This window comes from Ovis canadensis, chromosome 3 (assembly GCF_042477335.2).
Source record: "Ovis canadensis isolate MfBH-ARS-UI-01 breed Bighorn chromosome 3, ARS-UI_OviCan_v2, whole genome shotgun sequence".
NCBI classification, from domain to species: domain Eukaryota; kingdom Metazoa; phylum Chordata; class Mammalia; order Artiodactyla; family Bovidae; genus Ovis; species Ovis canadensis.
In genome coordinates, this window is record NC_091247.1 from 208,328,957 (window position 1) to 208,348,752 (window position 19,796).

The window sequence follows — 19,796 nt, forward strand, 5'->3', positions numbered from 1 at the left end:
CCATGGACTATACAATCCATGGAATTCTCTAGGCCAGAATACTGGAGAGGGTAGCCTTTCCCTTCTCCAGTGGATCTTCCCAACCCAGGAATTGTGCTGGGGTCTCCTGAATTGCAGGCAGATTCTTTACCAGCTGAGCTATCAGGGAAGCCCCTAGACCAGAGTCTGGGGCTTTAAATTCTGGTTTCTAGTTTCAAACGCTTAGTAGCTGTATGTTGTTGTTCAGTCGCTAAATCATGTCTGACTCTTTGCGACCCCATGAACCACAGCATGCCAGGCCTCCCTGAACATCACCAACTCCCGGAGTCCGTCCAAAGCCATGTCCATCAAGTCAGTGATGCTCCAGTCATCTCATCCTCTGTCATCCCCTTCTCCTCCTGCCCTCAATCTTTCCCAACATCAGGGTCTTTTCAGATGAGTCAGTTCTTCGCATGAGGTGGCCAAAGTACTGGAGTTTCAGCTTCAACATCAGTCCTTCCAAAGAACACCCAGGAAAGATCTCCTTTAGAATGGACTGGTTGGATCTCCTTGCAGTCCAAGGGACTCTCAGGAGTCTTCTCCAACACCACAGTTCAGAAGCATCAATTCTTTGGCACTCATCTTTCTTTATAGTCCAACTCTCACATCCCTACATGACCACTGGAAAACCATAGCCTTGACTAGATGGACCTTTGTTGGCAAAGTAATGTCTCTGCTTTTGAATATGGTGTCTAGGTTGGTGATAACTTTCCTTCCAAGGAGTAAGCGTCTTTTAATTTCATGGCTGCAGTCACCATCTGCAGTGATTTTGGAGCCCCCCAAAATAAAGTCTGACACTGTTTCCACTGTTTCCCCATCTATTTCCCATGAAGTGATGGGACCAGATGCCATGATCTTCGTTTTCTGAATGTTGAGCTTTAAGGCAACTTTTTCACTCTCCTCTTTCACTTTCATCAGGAATCTCTTTAGTTCTTCTTCACTTTCTGCTATAAGGGTGGTGTCATCTGCATATCTGAGGTTATTGATATTTCTCCCAGCAATCTTGATTCCAGCTTGTGCTTCTTCCAGCCCAGCGTTTCTCATGATGTACTCTGCATATAAGTTAAATAAGCAGGGTGACAATATACAGCCTTGACGTATTCCTTTCCTATTTGGAACCAGTCTGTCGTTCTATGTCCAATTCTAACTGTTGCTTCCTGACCTGCATACAGGTTTCTCAAGAGGCAGATCAGGTGGTCTGGTATTCCCGTCTCTTTCAGAATTTTCCACAGTTTATTGTGATCCACACAGTCAAAGGCTTTGGCATAGTCAATAAAGCAGAAATAGATGTTTTTCTGGAACTCCCCTGCTTTTTTGATGATCCAATGGATGTTGGCAATTTGATCTCTGGTTCTTCTGCCTTTTCTAAAACCAGCTTGACCATCTGGAAGTTCACGGTTCACATATTGCTGAAGCCTGACTTGGAGAATTTTAAGCATTACTTTACTAGCGTGTGAGATGAGTGCAATTGTGTGGTAGTTTGAGCATTCTTTGGCATTGCCTTTCTTTGGGATTGGAATGAAAACTGACCTTTTCCAGTCCTGTGGCCACTGCTGAGTTTTCCAAATTTGCTGGCATATTGAGTGCAGCACTTTCACGGCATCATCTTTCAGGATTTGAAATAGCTCAACTGGAATTCCATCACCTCCACTTAGCTTTGTTCATAGTGATACTTCCTAAGGCCCACTTGACTTCACATTCCAGGATGTCTGGCTCTAGGTGAGTGATCACACCATTGTGATTATCTAGGCCGTGAAGATCTTTTTTGTACAGTTCTTCTGTGTGTTCTTGCCACCTCTTCTTAATATCTTCTGCTTCTGTTAGGTCCCTACCATTTCTGTCCTTTATTGTGCCAATCTTTGCATGAAATGTTCCCTTGGTATCTCTAATTTTCTTGAAGAGATCTCTAGTGTTTCCCATTCTATTTTTTTCCTCTATTTCTTTGCATTGATCGCTGAGGAAGGCTTTCTTATCTCTCCTTGCTATTCTTTGGAACTCTGCATTCAAATGGGTATAATATCTTTCCTTTTCTCCTTTGCTTTTTGCTTCTCTTCTTTTCACAGCTATTTGTAAGGCCTCCTCAGACAGCCATTTTGCTTTTTTGCATTTCTTTTTCTTGGGTATGATCTTGATCCCTGTCTCCTGTACAATGTCACGAACCTCCATCCATAGTTCATCAGGCGCTCTGTATATCAGATCTAGTCCCTTAAATCTATTTCTCATTTCCACTGTATAGTCATAAGAGATTTGATTTAGGTCATACCTGAATGGTCTAGTGGTTTTCCCTACTTTCTTCAGTTTTAGTCTGAATTTGGCAATAAGGCGTTCATGAACTGAGCCACAGTCAGCTGACCGTCTTATTTTTGCTGACTGTATAGAGCTTCTCCATCTTTGTCTGCAAAGAATATAATCAATATGATTTCAATGTTGAAAAAGAATATATATATATATATGTCTGAATCATTTTGCTGTACACTTGAAACTAACACAACATTGTAAATTGACTGTACTCCAATTAAGAAAAGAAAAGGCATGTATCATCATGCATCCAGTCCATAAGGGTAAAGTGTTATTTTGTGAAACTTTGCTTCAGACACGTATGTCCATGATAGGGCATGATGTAAAAATGGATTTCTTGTTCTGGATTCTGGGTTTTTTTTTTAGTTTGGAAGCACTGCTCTACTGTATGTTTGAGAATGCAAAATTATATCGCGTTTGTGTGTGTGTGCTCGGTCTTGTCTGACTCTTTGCATCCCCATGGACTGTAGTCCTCCAGGCTCTTCTGTCCGTGGGATTCTGCAGGCAAGAATACTGGAGTGGGTTGTCATTTTCTTCTCCAGGGGATCTTCCCAAGCCAGGGGTTGAACCGATGTCTTAGGTCTCCTGCACTGCCAGGCACGTTCTTTACCAGTTGAGCCACCAGGGAAGCCCAATATCATAATGAGACGTCAAAGGGCAAGGAGGAGGAAGAGGGCTGGAGGAGAGCTGTGTGGGTCTGTAGGGTAAAGATAATGACTTGAGCACAGAGACTCAATGCAGGAGGAGATCACTGCCAAGGAGGAAGTTTTGAAGGGGAAGTGACAGTGCAGCTGATTTCTCAGGGGATGTGCTTAGTGAGCCGGGCTGGGAAGAGGAGTCGTGACTGGGAGTACAGTGTGAACAGAGCTACTCTGATTCTTCTTGAAAGGCAGTCCTGCTACTAGATTGAGGCCACTCTTGGGGCCTCAGAGTTTTGTGGGATTGTCATTGTAGTTGTCTGTTTCCTCCTTTGCCATTTTGTTTTCTCTTTTCCTGTGTGCATGCGTGCTCAATCGCAAAGTCATATCCAACTATTTGCGACCCCCGTGGACTGTTGCATGCCAGGCTCCTCTGTTCATGGAATTGTCCCAGCAAGAAAACTGGAGTGGGTTGCCATTTCCTCCTCCAGGGGTCTTCCCAACCCAGAGATCAAACCCTGGTCTCCTGTGTCTCCTGCACTGGTTGGCAGATTCTTTACCCTTGAGCCACCTGGGAAGTCCTCTCTTTCCCTAGACCTCTTATTATTCAGATGTTGGATCTCTTGGCGTGATCCCTTTCCTTTTCTGTTTTCTACATCTTTGCGTTTTTACTTGACTTTCTAAAATATTTCCTTCAATTTTATCTTCCAACCTTTCTACCGAATTTTTTCACCTCTGTTATATTTTTAATTTCCCAGAGCTGTTTGATCTCAGACCATTCTGTTTTTACAGCATTCTGGGGCTGTTCTGGGTGGTTTGGGATGTAATATCTTCTATTATTTCTCTGAGAATGTTGATTATATGAGGTTTCATGTTCTTGATAAGGCATGATGTAAAAATATTTCTTGTTATGGATTGTGATTTTCTTTTTAAGTTTGAAGGCGCTGCTTTACAATATGGCAAAGGGTGAAACCAATACAACGCCAATCCCACAAAACCCTGAGGCCCCAAGAGTAGCCTCAATCTAGTAGTAGGTCTGTAATTCAAGAAGAATCAGAGTAATTCAGTTCACACTGCACTCCCAGATGTGACTCCTGTTCCCAGCCCGTCTCACTAAGCGACACCCCCGTGCCGCTGAGAAATCAGCTGCCCTGTCACTTCCTCCCAAATCCTTCCTCGTTGGCAGCAATCCCCTCTCTGCTGTCTCTAGGTCTGTAAGAACTCTCAGAGTCCATTTCTTATGGTCCTTCATACTCCGGCCTGTCTCTTCCACTGTCACCAGAGTTGGGCTCATTATGGAAAGTTCCTTAGCAGCTTGTGCCTCTTGTAACTGGACTTTTACTGCTTGTAGGGGCTTCCCTGGTGGCTCAGATGGTAAAGAATCTGCCTGCAATGTGGGAGACCTAGGATCGATCTCTGAGTCAGGAAGATCCCCTGGAGAAAGGAATAGCTACCCATACCAGTTTTCTTGTCTGGAGAATTCCCTGGACAGAGGCTACAGTCCCCTGGGTCACAAAGAGCCGGACACGACTGAGTGACTAACACTCTGAGAGTCATTACAGGTTGCTCCCTTACGCCTCTTCAGTGCTGTGCCTTCTCTGCCTCCAGGGAGATGTCTTCTACGAGGAGAGGGCCTGTGAAGGCGGGAAGTTTGCCACAGTGGAAGTGACAGATAAGCCTGTGGATGAGGCTCTGAGGGAGGCCATGCCGAAAGTCATGAAGTATGTGGGAGGCTCCAATGATAAGGGTGAGTGTCCCTGAAGGATGGACTCTGGTCACGCGGGCCAGTGCTGCAGCCTCACGTCATCGATGGAAAACACAGGAAGGGCCCCCAGGACGCCTGTCACTTCCTGTTTTGGTGTCATGTGACCTTGCTGCCCTGTGTGGGCAGGGGGGCTCTGGGGAGACCCGCTGACTTCATGCCCGCCCAGTAGCACTGAGTTCATGCTTCTCTCCCCTGTATGAAGACACATGCTTTGTTTGTTTGTCTGTTATTTTTTTAACTTTACAGTGCTTATCTTTGGATTGGTGAACTGGGTAAGGTGTGTCCATGGTAAGCCAGGCCACAGAACAAAGCCAACCTCTGACTTGAGACCTGGCCAAAAATCTCATCAGCCCTCTAGTAGCTCAGATTCTGTGGGGTTCTAAAGATCAGTGAGTGATGAGCATGGCTGGTCCCCAGCTCTGTTCTGGCAAATGAAGAGCCTGAGAGTTCTTAGTCCCCTTCTGAAACACTTGACAGTCCATGGGGATTCCCTGGCGGTCCAGTGGTAATACTTAGTGGTTAATACTTAGTGCTCTCACTGCTGGGGTCCAGGATTTGATCCCGGGTCAGGGAACTAAGATCCTGCAAGCCACGTGGCATGGTCTAATAATAATAATAAGACCTGGTAGTCCATGCTGGCTGCCTCCCTGTTTTTATGATAAAATGAGAGGCCTGAAGTTTCAGTGTACCTGTTTGCATGTAAACCATATTTAAATAGGACTTTAATACTTAAGGGCTTCCCTTGTGGCTCAGCTGGTAAAGAATCCACCCACAATGTGGGAGACCTAGGTTCGATCCCTGGATTGGGAAGATCCCCTGGAGAAGGAAAAGGCTACCCATTCAAGTATTCTGGCCTGGAGAATTCCAGGGACTGTATAGTCCGTGGGGTCACAAAGAGTCGGACACGACTGAGCGACCTTCATTTAACTCTTAAGCTCTCTAACTTGGCCTGCACTTTAGAATCAGTACAAACCCAAAATGGTTCAGAGTACAAGATGAAAAAAAAATGTGTTTAATATTTAGGATATATCTCAAGTTGATAAATGAGAAAGAAGCTCGTATCAAGCTTAGTAATATTTGCTAGAACCAAAGAAATCAGGCTTTGGACATAAGTCAACCAGTAGGACATGAAGAAGTCTTTTCCTTCTTAGCGCTGCCATAAGTTTTCTTCAGAAGAAAATATGTGTAAAAATTATAAACTCATCAAACATTTTTGAAAATATCAAAACAGCACCCCAGTCCATCTTTTCTAATGTAATCATTGTCATCTTTGAATGTATTTTCAGGGCTTTTTAATAGGTTTTTAAAATGTAATCATCTTGGTGCCTCAGATGGTAAAGAATCTGCCCACAATGCAGGAGACCCAGTTTCAATCCCTAGGTCAGGAAGATCCCCTGGAGTAGCAAATAGCAACCCACTCCAGTATGCTTGTCTGGAGAATTCCATAGACAGAGGAGCCTGATGGACTACAGTGCATGGAGTTGCAGAGTTGGGCATGACTGAGCGACTCACACACAATATGTAATCGTAGTGTTTGTGCAATATATCCTGTTTCTGTTCCCTATTTCATAATTATTTTCCATTGTAGCTAACTAGTCCTAAGCATGACTATTCATAGCTAAATTGTATTGCATCATGTGCCTATGATTTACTTAGACATATTCCTCTTTTGAACATATCTCAGTTTTTCACAATTATAAGTTCTGCTGCAAGGAAAATCCTATTCCCTAAATAGCCTTTTTCATATTTTAGATTATTTCATTAAAATCAACAATTATGACTTCTCTGGTAGTATAGTTGTTAAGAATGCGCTTGCCAGTGCAGGCAAGTGGGGTGCCATGGGGCAGCTAAGCCCGTGCACAACAGCTACTGCAGCTCGTGTGCCCAGAGCCCATGCTCTGCAACAAGAGGAGCCCCTGCAATGAGAAGCCCGAGCATCGCCACTAGAGAGCAGCCCCCACTCTCTGCAACTAGAGAAAGCCCGTGCACAGCAGTGAAGACCCAACACAGCCAAAAATGGAAAATAGAAAATCAGCAATTAGACAGGAAGTACTCCGTTGTTGTTTAGTCGCTGTGTCCGATTCTTTTGCAACCCCGTGGACTGTAGCCCACGAGGATCCTCTGTCCATGGAATTTCCCAGGCAAGAATATTGGACTAGGCTGCCGGGGCATCTTCTCCAGGTACCTTCTCCAGGGGATCTTCCCGACCCAGGGGTCAAACATGCATCTCCTGCATTAGCAGGTGGATTCTTTACCACTGTACCACCTGGGAAGTAATTGGGTACTTATATATTTATAGTCTTGATATATATTGCAAAATAACTTTTTTCCAGACAAGTTTGAATCACTACCTTCCTACCTCTAGTATGTACAATTAAGAGGTACTTTATATGTGTGTGTTGATACATGCTAATCCCTGAAATGCCTATTATAAATTTCAAGAACAACAAATATTGTCTTGAAAGAAGAATGAGACCAGCAGATGGTCCATGGGCCTGAGTAGGTTCTGTCTCTAAAACCCATGTCTCTCTGTGGTTTTGTGTTTCCAGGACTCGGAATGGGGATGACAGTTCCTATCTCCTTTGCTGTGTTCCCCAGTGACGATGGGAACCTACAGAATAGATTAAAAGTCTGGTTCCGGATTCCAAACAAGTTTCAAAGCGACCCGCCGGCTCCCAGCGATGACAGCATTAAGATCGAAGACAGGGAAGGCATCACTGTCTATTCCACGTAAGGAGACAATTCCTTGGTCATCCAAGGGTAGCACTTGATTTCCATAATCACTTCTTGAATAATCTGCCATGAACATTTGCATTTAAATTATTTTTTTCCAGTTTTGAGCTATAACTGATATATAATATTGTATTCAAGTGTACAACATAATGCTTTGATTACATATTTATGAAATGATTACCAATGGAAGTTAGCATCTTTCATTTGACAAAATTCCAAATCTTTCTCCTGAAATGAGAAATCTTAAGATCTACTCTCTTAAAAAAAAAAAAAAGATCCACTCTCTTAGTAACTTTCAAACATATAGTGCAACATACAGTGTGGTTAACTCGAGTCACTTTGCTATACCTTATATCCTCAGAGCTAATTTTTTTTATAGCAGGATGTTTCTACCTTTTGATCACCTTTACCCGTATCTCCCACCCCCTTACCTCCCCACCCTATGGTAACCACCAGTCTGTTCTGTGTGTATATGAGTTCAGATTTTTTTTTTAATTCCACATATAAGTGAGATAATACAGTATTCCCCTATCTCTGTCTGTCCTATTTCATTTAGCATGATGCCTTCAAAGTTAATCCATATCATCACAAAAGGCAAGATTTCCTTCTTTCTATGGCTGCATAATATTTCATTGTACATATATTCCACATCTTCTTTATCCATTCATCTGTCTGTTCAGTTCAGTTCAGTTCAGTCGCTCAGTCATGTCCGACTCTTTGTGACCCCATGAATCGCAGCACGCCAGGCCTTCCTGTCCATCATCAGCTCCCGGAGTTCACTCAAACTCACATCCATCGAGTCCGTGATGCCATCCAGCCATCTCATCCTCTGTCGTCCCCTTCTCCTCCTGCCCCCAATCCCTCCCAGCATCAGAGTCTTTTCCAATGAGTCAACACTTCGCATGAGGTGGCCAAAGTACTGGAGTTTCAGCTTTAGCATCATTCCTTCCACAGAACACCCAGAGCTGATCTCCTTTAGAATGGACTGGTTGGATCCCCTTGCAGTCCAAGGGACTCTCAAAAGTCTTGGCTGTTGGTAAATTGGCACTCCTTTGAACATAGGGGAGCCACTATCTCTTCAAGTTAGTGGTTTCATTTCCTTCAGATATATACCCAGAAGTGGAATTGCTCGATCATGTGGTTCTATTTTTAATTTTTTTGAGGAACTTCCATACTGTTTTCCATAATGGCTGCACCAATTTACATTCCCACCAGCTTTACACAAGGATTCCCTTTTCTCTACACTTGTTACTTCTTGTCTTTTTCATAGTAGCCATTCTAACAAATGTGAAGTGACGTTTCGTTGTGGCTTTGATTTGCATTCCCCTGCTGACTAGTGATGTTGAACACCTTGTTATATACCTTTTGCCCATTTGTATGTCTTCTTTGGAAAAATGTCTATTCAGATCCTCTGCCCATTTTTTTAGTTAGATTGTTTGGAGTTTTTTAGTCTCAAGTTATAGGAGTTTTTACCATGTATTGGATATTAACCCATTACATATATATGATTTGCAAACAGTTTCTCCTGCTTAACAGTTTGCCTTTTTCCTTTGCTGTGCAGAAGCTTTTTAGTTTGATGTAGTCTCACTTGTTTAGTTTTGCTTTTGTTGCCTGTGTTTTCGGTGTCAAATACCAAAAAAAAACATTGTCAAGACTGGTGTCAAGGAGGCTACCCTCTATGGCTTCTTCTAGGAATTTTACAGTTTCAGGTCTTATGTTCAAGTCTTTTACGTACTTTGAGTTGATTTTTGTGTATGGTGTAAAATAGTGGTCCAGGGACTTGCCTGGTGGTCCATTGGTTAAGTCTTGATGCTTCCATTGCAGGGAACATGAGTTTGATCCCTGGTGGGGGAACTAAGATTCCACATGCCACACAGTGTGGGCAAAAGTTTAAAAAAAAAAAGTGGTCTATTTTCAGTATTTTGTATTTGACTGTCTAGTTTTCCTAACAGCATTTATTGAAGACACTGTCCTTTCCCTGTTGTACATTCTCAGCTCTTCTGTTAAAAATTAGTTGGCCATATATGCATGGGTTTATTTTGGGGCATTCTATTCTGGTCCATTGATCTATACATGTATTTTTATGTCAATATCATACTGTTTTGATAATGATAGCTTTGTAATATAGCCTTGAAAGCAGGAGATGTTATGCCTTCAGCTTGGTTCTTGTTTCTCCAGATTCAGGGTCTTTTGTGGTTCCATACAAATTTTAAGATTTATTTCTGTTTAAAAAGAAAATTCCATTGGAATTTTGATAGGGATTGCATTTAATCTGTAGATTGCTTTGAGTTGTATGGCCACTTGAACAATATTAGTTCTAACCCATGAGCCTGGAATCTTTTCATTTATTTTTGTCTTCTCCAGATTTTCCATTAATGTTTTATAGTTTTGGGTGTGAAAATCTTTCACTTCCTTGGTGAAATTTATTCCTGGGTATTTTGTACTTTTTGATGCAATTGTAAATGGGACTGTTTCTTAACTTCTCTTTCGAAACTCGTTGATGAATTAAGTAAGAAATACTGAGTACTAACAGTTTCTCTCAGAATTTCTTCAGCCTACAGCACACAAACATTTGCATTGTATCTAAGTAAACGCCTTTGTGTGCTGTGTGTGTGCTCAGTTGCTCAGTTGTGTCTGACTCTTTATAACCCCATGGACTATATAGCCCACAAGGCTTCTCTGTTCATGGAATTTCCCAGGCAAGAATACTGGAGTGGGTTGCCATTTTCTTCTCCAGGGGGTCTTCCTGACCCAGGGATCAAAGTCACGTCTCTTGTGTCTCTTGCATCAGCAGCCAGATTCTTTACCACTATGCCACCTGGGAAGCCCACGTGAATGCCTTTGTCTGTTGCCAAATTGATGTGGATATAGAGAATATCCTCCCAACCCCAGCTGAAGCTGGACACCTACAGTAGCCACAGCAGAATTCTGGGAGAATCAGAATATCTAGGTCAGTCTGTAGCTTGGGGTCGTGAACACCTAGGGAGCATAAGGGGCTGGAGATATCTCTAGCCCCCCTTGAACTCCCCACATTGCCCTTGAATGCCAGACGGGCAGGGAGTGTTATTCATGGTCTGTGGGCTTTTAGCAGGCCACACATGCATCCAATTGTTCTGGTGTTATTTCCAGGGCTTCACGTGGGGTCCAGGTCCCTTGACTATAGAGAACAACAGGTATGCGTGTTTTCATAATTTTATTCTTTAGGCCTCAGCCTCTCCTCAGAAGTCAAGTCTCTTCGGGATAATCAGTGACTTCCCATTTGCTAAAATCCTCCTGTGTGACAGGTGTGAAACCATGGACAGACGAGTGAGACCAGGAGCTTCACCAGGGTTCTGCTCTAGAACAACCTCGTGAAAAATATACAAATAATCTCCCACTGGACAGTTTTTGTCCACTCCTCGGGTCTCCAAACTTAGTTATTTATCTGCCCTGCTCCAGCTCCACCCACAAGGGTGCAGCTTTCAACACTGCTGCTGCTGCTGCTGCTGCTAAGTCGCTTCAGTTGTATCCGGCTCTGTGCGACCCCATAGACGGCAGCCCACCAGGCTCCCCCATCCCTGGGATCCTCCAGGCAAGAACACTGGAGTGGGTTCCCAATTCCTTCTCTGATGCATGAAAGTGAAAAGTGAAGGTGAAGTCGCTCAGTCGTGTCCGACTCTTCGCGACCCCATGGACTGCAGCCCACCAGGCTCCTCCGGTACACTAATGCTGAGAATGTAAGCTTGGCTGCTCTGGGCAGTCCTAGACTGGGTGATGCAGAGCCCCCCAGAGGACAATGTGTGCACTGCAGCTGGACAGCTGGAACTGGAACCTCCAACTCCCACCGCAGTCCTCATTCAGACTTTGCAGCCTTCACTGCAGAGGCTGCAGAGAAAGCAAACTCTACTTAGAGAATGGCAAGACGATCTTTTCACATGGCAGGAAGTAAGATGGGGAAGCGGGGTGCCTGTTGTGCAAAATTTAGGGAGGCGCTCACTCTCACTGTTGTCTAGTACATATTAGGCCCTGAGAGTGAAAGAAAAGTGAAAGTGTTAAGTCACTCAGTCGTGTCTGACTCCTTGTGACCCCGTGGACTGTAGCCCTCCAGGCTCCTCTGACCATGGAATTTCCCAGGCAGGAATACTGGAGTGGGTTGCCATTTCCTACTCCAGGGGATCTTCCCAACCCAGGGATCAAAACCAAGTCTCCTGCATTGCAAGCAGATTCCTTATCAACTGAGCCAGCAGGAAAGCCCTTATTAGCCAGAATACTTTGGTAAAGAGAACCTTCCCACATCTACTGTTTGGTTTCCCTAAGACAGAGTCACAAAGAGAAGGCCAGATACTTTCTCTTTAGCTTGATGCCTTCTCTTTATCAGTTTCCAGAATAATGACTTCTTTTCTTAACATCCTCCAAAGGGGAGATAGTGTTGATCTCTGCTTTCTGAGTATCAATATAAAGATATGAATTCAAACATAATTGATGTGTTTTAATTCTTTGCAGTTATTATTTTCATTGATGCTCAAATTGTCCCATCTTTGGCCAGTGAGAACCTCTTCAAGTTGGTTTCTTGGTCCTTTTGACATGACCCTGGTAATCTCCAGTAGCTTCCTTGGTTATTGGTAGGACAAGTTATTTTAAGCACATCTTAATGTTTCTTGCTCTAGAGCTGAAATTAGCCATTTCGCCAAGGAACCCTGCTACCCTATGATGGAAAAGGGACTCTTTAAAAGGTAATTTTCAAGCCAGGTCTGTGGAAGTTTCCTTTACTGCAATTTAAAGGAACTTCTCTCTTCTTTTAAACAGAGGAGAGTGTCTAGCATAGCTTGGTGAATTTTTTTTTTAACTTGTTTATTATCTCTGATGGGCTTTCTTGGATTTCAGTCCCTGGGTCGGGAAGATGCCCTGAAGAAGGGAATGGCACCCCACTGCAGTATTTTTGCCTGGAAAATTCCGTGGACAGAGGAACCTGGCGGGCTATAGTCTATGGGGTCGCAAAGAGTCGGACACGGCTGAGCCACTAACACTGACTTTATCTTTGATGCTTTTAGTATCTGATCGTTCCTCCACTTGCCACTTGGTGTCACTGCATAGTCGAGTGTGCATTTAAAAGTGCCTTTCTGTGGAAGGCAGTAGCCGAAGGCACAAGCACTGTTCCGAATACAATGGGTGCCAACCCACTTCAGTCTTGTCAGCTTCTCTACGACCCTGTGAACTATAGCCTGCCAGGCTCCTCTGTCCATGGGATTCTCTAGGCAAGAATGCTGAAGTGGATTGCCATGCCCTCCTCACGGGAGGGATTGAACCTGTGTCTCCTTCAGCTCCTGCATTGGGCAGGTGGGTTCTATTCCACCAGTGCCACCCAGGAAACCCTTCAGATACATAGCGCATCCTTAACTCAGTCTTCCTGTTTTGTGACCTTGTGATGTCCATTGATTAGTAGTATGTACTAAAAAACAAATGCTGCTTTTTAAATGAATAGAAGTCTATGAGGAATTAAGAGTTAACAGCTGTTCCTCTGGTCTTTTACAAACTGGTGCTTACAGGGGGCTTTCGGTCATTCATTTCCAGGTGGATGAACCCAAATCAGCAGGGCTAGTGCTGCTGCCTTTTGTCCCAAGTTTCCTGGGAGGTATCGCCAAGTAAACCTCCTCTGCGCTGTGTGTGCCGTGTTCAGTTGCTTCCGTTGCTTCTGACTGTTTTCGACCCAAAGGACTATAGCCCGCCAGGCTCCTCTATCCATTGATTCTCCAGACAAGAGTACTGGAGTGGGTTGCCGTGCTCTCCTCCAGGGGATCTTCTCCACCCAGGGATCGAACCTGGGTCTCTTATTTCTCCTGCATTGGTAGCCAGATTCTTTACCACTAGCGCCACCTGGGAAGCCCCCAAATCCCCATGCCCTAGTGCAACTCAGATTCCCTCCCACTGTGTTCTGAGCTCTGCCTTCCTAGAGGCCCCCTCCACCCTCCCCATCCCGTTCAGATCCATCCTGACTCCTCCGTCCTCCACATCAGTTGCTGGCCGAGTCCTCATCACCCCCTGCTGTGCATTCCCCTCCATCCTTAAGACCACAGTCTTCATCATCTCTTGCCTGAACTGTTGCAAGGCCTCTTGAGCATTTCTAGTTCTTCCACTTCTGCCCCTTCTGACTCGTCCCTTTGTCTCCTCCAGCCCTAAAGCTAAGGACCACCGATGGCACTACCGCCCCCTTCTGTTCGACTCTGGTTGTGGGCCTCGCCTGCCTCTGCCTGAGGCACACCCCGAGGTTGGGACCAAGCCCAGGGTAGTAGTAAAACCAGACGGGAGAGGGATAGGCTTTGGGCTGGGTCCCCGAAGGTTCCACCAGGCAGTGAATCCTACCGAGTAAAGAGCCTTGTCGTGGCACATGCTGTCCTCTACAACGCAGCCCCACTCCAGGGTTCCACCTGGCCTCAGAGCATCCCATCTCCACCTCCCAAAGCCCACTTACACCCACACGTACAGCATCCACGACCAGACCTTCACTCACTCACCCAGCGCCTCTCAGCCCCTCCCCAGTCTCTGCTCATTGGCAGGAATTGTGGTCCTGTCCGTTGCCAGCAACACAAGAGATGCTCCAGCAATAACAGCTTGATGTCGCGTCCTCCTTAGCCTCCTCCCCTTCACGTTCCAAGTCGGAGCCAATCATTCCTTGCTCCTTGCCCCGAGAGCGTTCCGTAGGTACCTCCATTCTAATCTTTTCTCCTGCCCTGCACAATTTTTGTGTTTCTGTCCTGACCACTACAGTTGGACCTTGCCGGGGCAGGAGGACTTCCCCATCATCTTTACAGCTCTCTGTTGTCAAGCCCGTGTTTCCTGCTCGGTGATGTTCAACCTGTTAAGCCTGGCTCCGTCCGATCAAATGGAATGCCATATGGTGTTACGCATCCTTCCCATTGACATGGAATTATCAGCTCTTTGTCTTAGGCTTCTCTTGCCTAGCACGGGAGCTTCCTGCGTAGCAGACTCTCCACAAATCTGTGCTGACCTGTAGACTGCGAAAGTTCTAGACTGAATGGTCAGGCTCAGAGTCATTCCATTTCTTCTCTCCCTCACTGCACTCCCTGAAAAATAACACTTGATCATTTTTTGAACTTTGAACCAGAGCTTCCATCTGCTAGCCCACCTTCATCATCCCCCTCCACCCCAACTCTTCCGGACCTTTTAGTCAGTTCCTTTTGTATTTCTGGAATCCAGGGTGTGTGTTTTCTTTCTCAGTTCCCATGGCAACCAAATTCTCAGGAATACTGAACTCTGACGTTGAATAAGATAAAAAAGACAGCCCTGGAGGTGAGCAGCTTTGAAGATGGAGACTTAGACTCTTGTTAACAGACTTGTATACAGTCTAATCTATAGACTTCTCATTTGTTTCTTTTGAGGAGCTCAGTGAGCTTACGAGCATTCCTCAACAGGTGCAAACATGCCTGTGGACTTGGAGAATGGGGCACCACACGGTTATCTTCCAGGTGCAGCGTGGAAGGAAGCTGAGCTCTGAGGAGTGAAACAGCCAGAGCTGCTCCTTCACATCTTAGGACCCTGGGCCTGGAAGGGTTTGGTGTCCTGGCTTATTTGTGCGGTTCTGTGGTGGAGGTTTGGGAGGGATGGTCAGACTGAAGGCAGGGAACACACATGGATCTTTCTGCAGCTCACCCAGCTTTGTTTGTTTCCTTGATGAAGCAATAGGGGAATTTTCATGTTCATTACGAGTGTCTCAGTCAGCCTGGGAATAAATATCAAGAGTCAAGGATTTTTATTCCGGTAATGAATGAAAGCGGAGAAGGCAATGGCACCCCACTCCAGTACTCTTGCCTGGAAAATCCCATGGACGGAGGAGCCTAGAAGGCTGCAGTCCATGGGGTCGCTGAGGGTCAGACACGACTGAGCGACTTCACTTTCACTTTTCTCTTTCATGCACTGGAAAAGGAAATGGCAACCCACTCCAGTGTTCTTGCCTGGAGAATCCCAGGGACCGGGGAGTCTGGTGGGCTGCCATCTATGGGGTGGCACAGAGTCGGAGACGACTGAAATGACTTAGCAATGAATGAAAGAATCCCTGAATGATGATGTTCTCCACATGACTCTGCTGAGTCTCCCTGGACTCAGACGGCTCCTTCTCAGTGGCCTTTTCTGAGTCCTCACCCTCCTCCCACCACCTGGGGATTAGGATTCCCGAGAACAGCGTGCCTGTTTGCTCATCACCTGGCCTTGTCTGCCTCTTGGCCATGACCGCAGCCAGCACTCACTCACAGGTGACGCCCGGGTGTCTGTCACTGGACTCATCTTTTTCCCCAATTGTTTCTCTGACTCTAGTTCTTTCCAGAGGCTGAGATTTCACAATGCCCTCCATGTGCTTAGGGGCACAGTGACTATTGCATGAATGTGGTTCATTCCTAAGAGACACCTTCATATCAACAAGTCCCAAACCAGATGATGAACCCACCCACCCTTCCTCTCCAAAGGGACCCTTAAGAATCCCTCTTCTGGTTGGCGGCATCCGTTTCCACTCAGAGACTTAACTGGAAGCCCTCGAGAATCCTCCCTTCTCCCACCCCTCGCCCTGGCCTCCCCACCCTCCAACTCACATGCCAAACTTGCCTTTGTCCAGGCTTTCATTGTCTCACATTTGGCTGTTCCTAGCCTCCATGTCTCCCTTCGCCATCCCTCTACCACCTCCAAAAGGGGTCTCTTCAAACTGCAGTCTGATAATGGCAGTCCCTTAACCTTTTTTATGGGGGTGGGTGGGGAGGGCCACATCTTGTGGCATGCAGGAGTTTAGTTCACTGACCAGGGATCGAACCCATGCCCCTGCAGTGGAAGCACAATTCTTAACCACTGGACCATCAGGGAAGTCCCTAGTCCCTTAGCTTTAAAACCCCTTCCATCTTTGTGTCTAAGGTCACGCTCAGAGTCCTTAGCATGACCTTCAACATGACCCTAGTCAGTCCACTTCCTTTGAATTCCCACCACTGTGCCCTTAGGAGGTGCTTCAGATTTTATTCTACAAGTTAGTGAATATGGAGGCCAGCAGATTCAGTGCCCTCATCTTTAGGTCTATCAGCCTAAAGACAACAACTTTGATTGTTTATCACAAAATTGTTCATTTAGCCAAGGGGTCTAATATATGTGTTAGGTCAGAATATGCTGGTGGACAAAGAGTGACCAGGATCACTGCCCTCATGGGGCGTGAGTCTCCCTACCACGGAACTCAGACCGTAAACAATAAATAATTTATATAGCATGTTAGAATAAATTATATAGTATTCAGTATGTTAGAAGGTGAGAAGTGCTGAATAAAGAAAAGGATAGGAAAGGAGGAAGAAAGAAACAGAGGGAGGAAGGGTAAGGGAAGAATGGGGAAGGGGAGTGCTATTAGACGATAAAAAGCATTTTGAGAGGAGGCCTCATTGAGAAAATGAGATTGTCATTTGAGCCAGGTCTTCGTTATTAGGCCCTGGGTTCTGGATCTTACTCTCAGTTGCCATCCTGGCCCTCAGCTTGGGAGTCAGGGAACGGAGCAGCTGTTGTGAGCGGACTGTAAAGCACAGTGACAACACCACCTGCTGTTTGCTGCGAGCTTCCTCTGTGATGGGCACGAGGCTGAGTCGTTTGCAGGGTCTTCTCGTCTGTCATCTTCACAACAGTTTTCTGAGATTGACACCCTCATCCCTACTGAGCAGATGAAGGACCAGAAGGCTAGAGACATTAAAGCACTTCCCCAAGACCAGGAGCTAGACAGACAATAGCAGAGCTAGGATGTGAGCCCACAACTATCCGTTTTGCCTCCAGCTGATGAATGAAGAAGGTTGAGGACCAACCACTACTTTGAGTGTTTCTAGAAACCAGTAGCTTAAAGAGCCAACATCGTCCATTTTCATAGAAAACAGCTCAGTATCAATATATGAGAGGGGGCCGCAGAGGCACCAAATTCCTGCCCCTCTCCCTGTTCAGCATTTGATTGGTTGCAGACAGGTGGTCCTCATCTATAGACATTCTTTGAAAATAAGCACAGCATCTTACGGGCTTTTATTGCCAAACTAGTACCTCCTTAATGTTCACCCTCTGTCTCCTCATCCAGTTTTATCTCACTGGAGCCTCGGTGAAGCTAGAACTCACCTTTCTCCATCAGCCTTACACTCTTTCTTGCATAGACTTGAAGAACTAACCGTCATGTCTCCCAAATTGGTCTCAGCCCTGTGTTCCATAGCTGTTACCTAGACACTGGAATAACCAGCTCCTTCAAGATGAAATCCTGGGTATTTGCAGATCAGTAGCCCTGTGATGTACATGCTGAATGCTCAGCAAGCCTGACTAACCGCTCATAAAAGAGCAAAGCGTGAGTCAGAGAACCCCACCAAAAATAATGCATTTGGCCGAATCTTGGCTTGGTGTGGATTCAGGCCTTTGAGTCATAAAGCTCATTAGAAATGGGGATGTCCTTTGACTGTAATAAAGATTTTAGTGCAGCCCAGATTTAGAGTGGTATATTTAGGGGAGGTCGCAGGGTGAATCTTTGGAGTAGAGGCAATGACGTAAGGAGAGAGTCATAGTCTTGAAAAGATGAGCTTTATTGTTTCTCTGTCTCCACCTTCTGCCATCAAGAGAAATGCCTGATTTAGGAAAATTCTCTTTACTTACTAGAAAATGAAGGCTTTCCTGATTTGAGCAACAGAAGGGGTTCGTTGAATCTTCCCTGGTAGCTCAGATGGCAAAGAATCTGCCCACAATGCCGGAGACCCAGGTTCGATCCCTGGGTGGGGAAGATCCCCTGGAGTAGGAAATGGCAACCCACTTCAGTATGCTTGCCTGGAAAATTCTGTAGACAGAGGAGCCTGGTGGGCTACAGTCCATGGAGTCGCAAAGAGCCAGACATGACTGAGCAACTAACACAAACACACACACAAGGATTTATTGGGCTTCCCAGGTGGCGCTAGTGGTAAAGAACCCACCTGCCAATTCAAGAGACGTAAAAGACAGGGGTGTCAGAAAGATCCCCTAGAGGAGAGTATGGCAACCCATTTCAGTATTCTTGCCTGGAGAATCTCATGGACAGAGGAGCCTGGTGGGCTGCAGTCCATGAGGTCGCAAAGAGTCAGACATGACTGAGCAACTTAGCATGGATGCATGCAGGGATTTATTCCAAGTGATTTCTTGGCACATGCTTCAAGCTTGCCTTGGAGCCCTCCCAGGGCTTCCTCGGGTCCCTATCTTTGGCTTCTCTGTATTTTAACAAAGCTGCTACTTGTCCCAGCTAGGATGTGTGAAAATCCAGTGCCCCATCTCCACCCTAACAACCCTGGTCCTCCCCCATCCCCTCCACCTCTCCCCCCACCCCCGCCCCAGCTGGAGACAGAGAGGCAGCTGGGGCAGCAGAGGGAGCTAGAGAAAACAATGAAGACTTGGCCTTGGGAAAAATTGGCCTCCCATCTCTTGGGGAAATTTCAGGAAAGGAAAGGAAGCTCACCTTTAGTATAGTACTGGTTCCAGGAACCCCGCCATTACCAAAATCCAAGGATGCTCAAGTCCCTTATATAAAATGGCATATAATCCTTCTGTATACTTTAAATCATCTCTAGATTACTTATAATACCTATCACTATAAATGCTATGTAAATAGTTGATATGTGTCATTGTGCTCAGTCACCCAGTCATGTCTGACTCTTTTGTGAACCTATGGGCAGACTGTAGCCCACCACGCTCCTCTGTCCATGGGATTCTCCAGGCAAGAATACTGGAGTGGATTGCTGCTTCCTCCTCCAGGGGATCTTCCTGGCCCAGGGATCAAACCCTTGTCTCCTAGGTCTCCTGCATTGCAGGGGGATTCTTTACCACTGAACCACCAAATAGTTGGTGGCAGGTGGCAAGTTGAAAGTTTTGCTTTTTGAAACTTTCTGGAAGGTTTTTTTTCCCCCCTAAATATTTTCAGTCTGCCATTGATTGAGTCTGCAAGCCCAGAACCCACCAATACAGAGGGCCGATGGTACTGTGTTTCAGGTTCCGCATTAGTTTTTTTATACCCGTGCTTGTAGTTAATGTTCATAATTAATTGGAAGGAAAGGGAAGCATACTCCAATTTTGGGTTCTCAGGTGGTGTTAGTGGTAAAGAACACACCTGCCAACGCAGGAGACATAAGAGACTCAGGTTCAGTCCCTGGGTCTGGAAGATCCCCTGGAGGAAGAAATAGCAACCACTCCAGTATTCTTGCTGGGAAATCCCATGGACAAAGGAGCCTGGCAGGCTACAGTCCATGGGGTTGCAAAGAGTTCGACATGACCAAAGTGACTTAGCACGCATGCACCCGGATTTTACACAGGATGCTCTGAGGCTCAGTGAGCTTCAGTCCACCCCA

The 19,796-nt window shown here is 45.7% G+C and overlaps 1 protein-coding gene across 1 annotated transcript in view; it reads left to right on the plus strand.

Moving 5' to 3' along the window:
- HEBP1 (heme binding protein 1) overlaps positions 1-19,796 on the plus strand; it is a 38,756-nt gene that overhangs the window by 18,190 nt on the left and 770 nt on the right. Inside the window, exons 2-3 of the mRNA XM_069585662.1 lie at positions 4,563-4,701; positions 7,269-7,449. Coding sequence (XP_069441763.1) covers positions 4,563-4,701; positions 7,269-7,449 — 320 coding nt within the window. The remainder of the gene's footprint in view (positions 1-4,562; positions 4,702-7,268; positions 7,450-19,796) is intronic.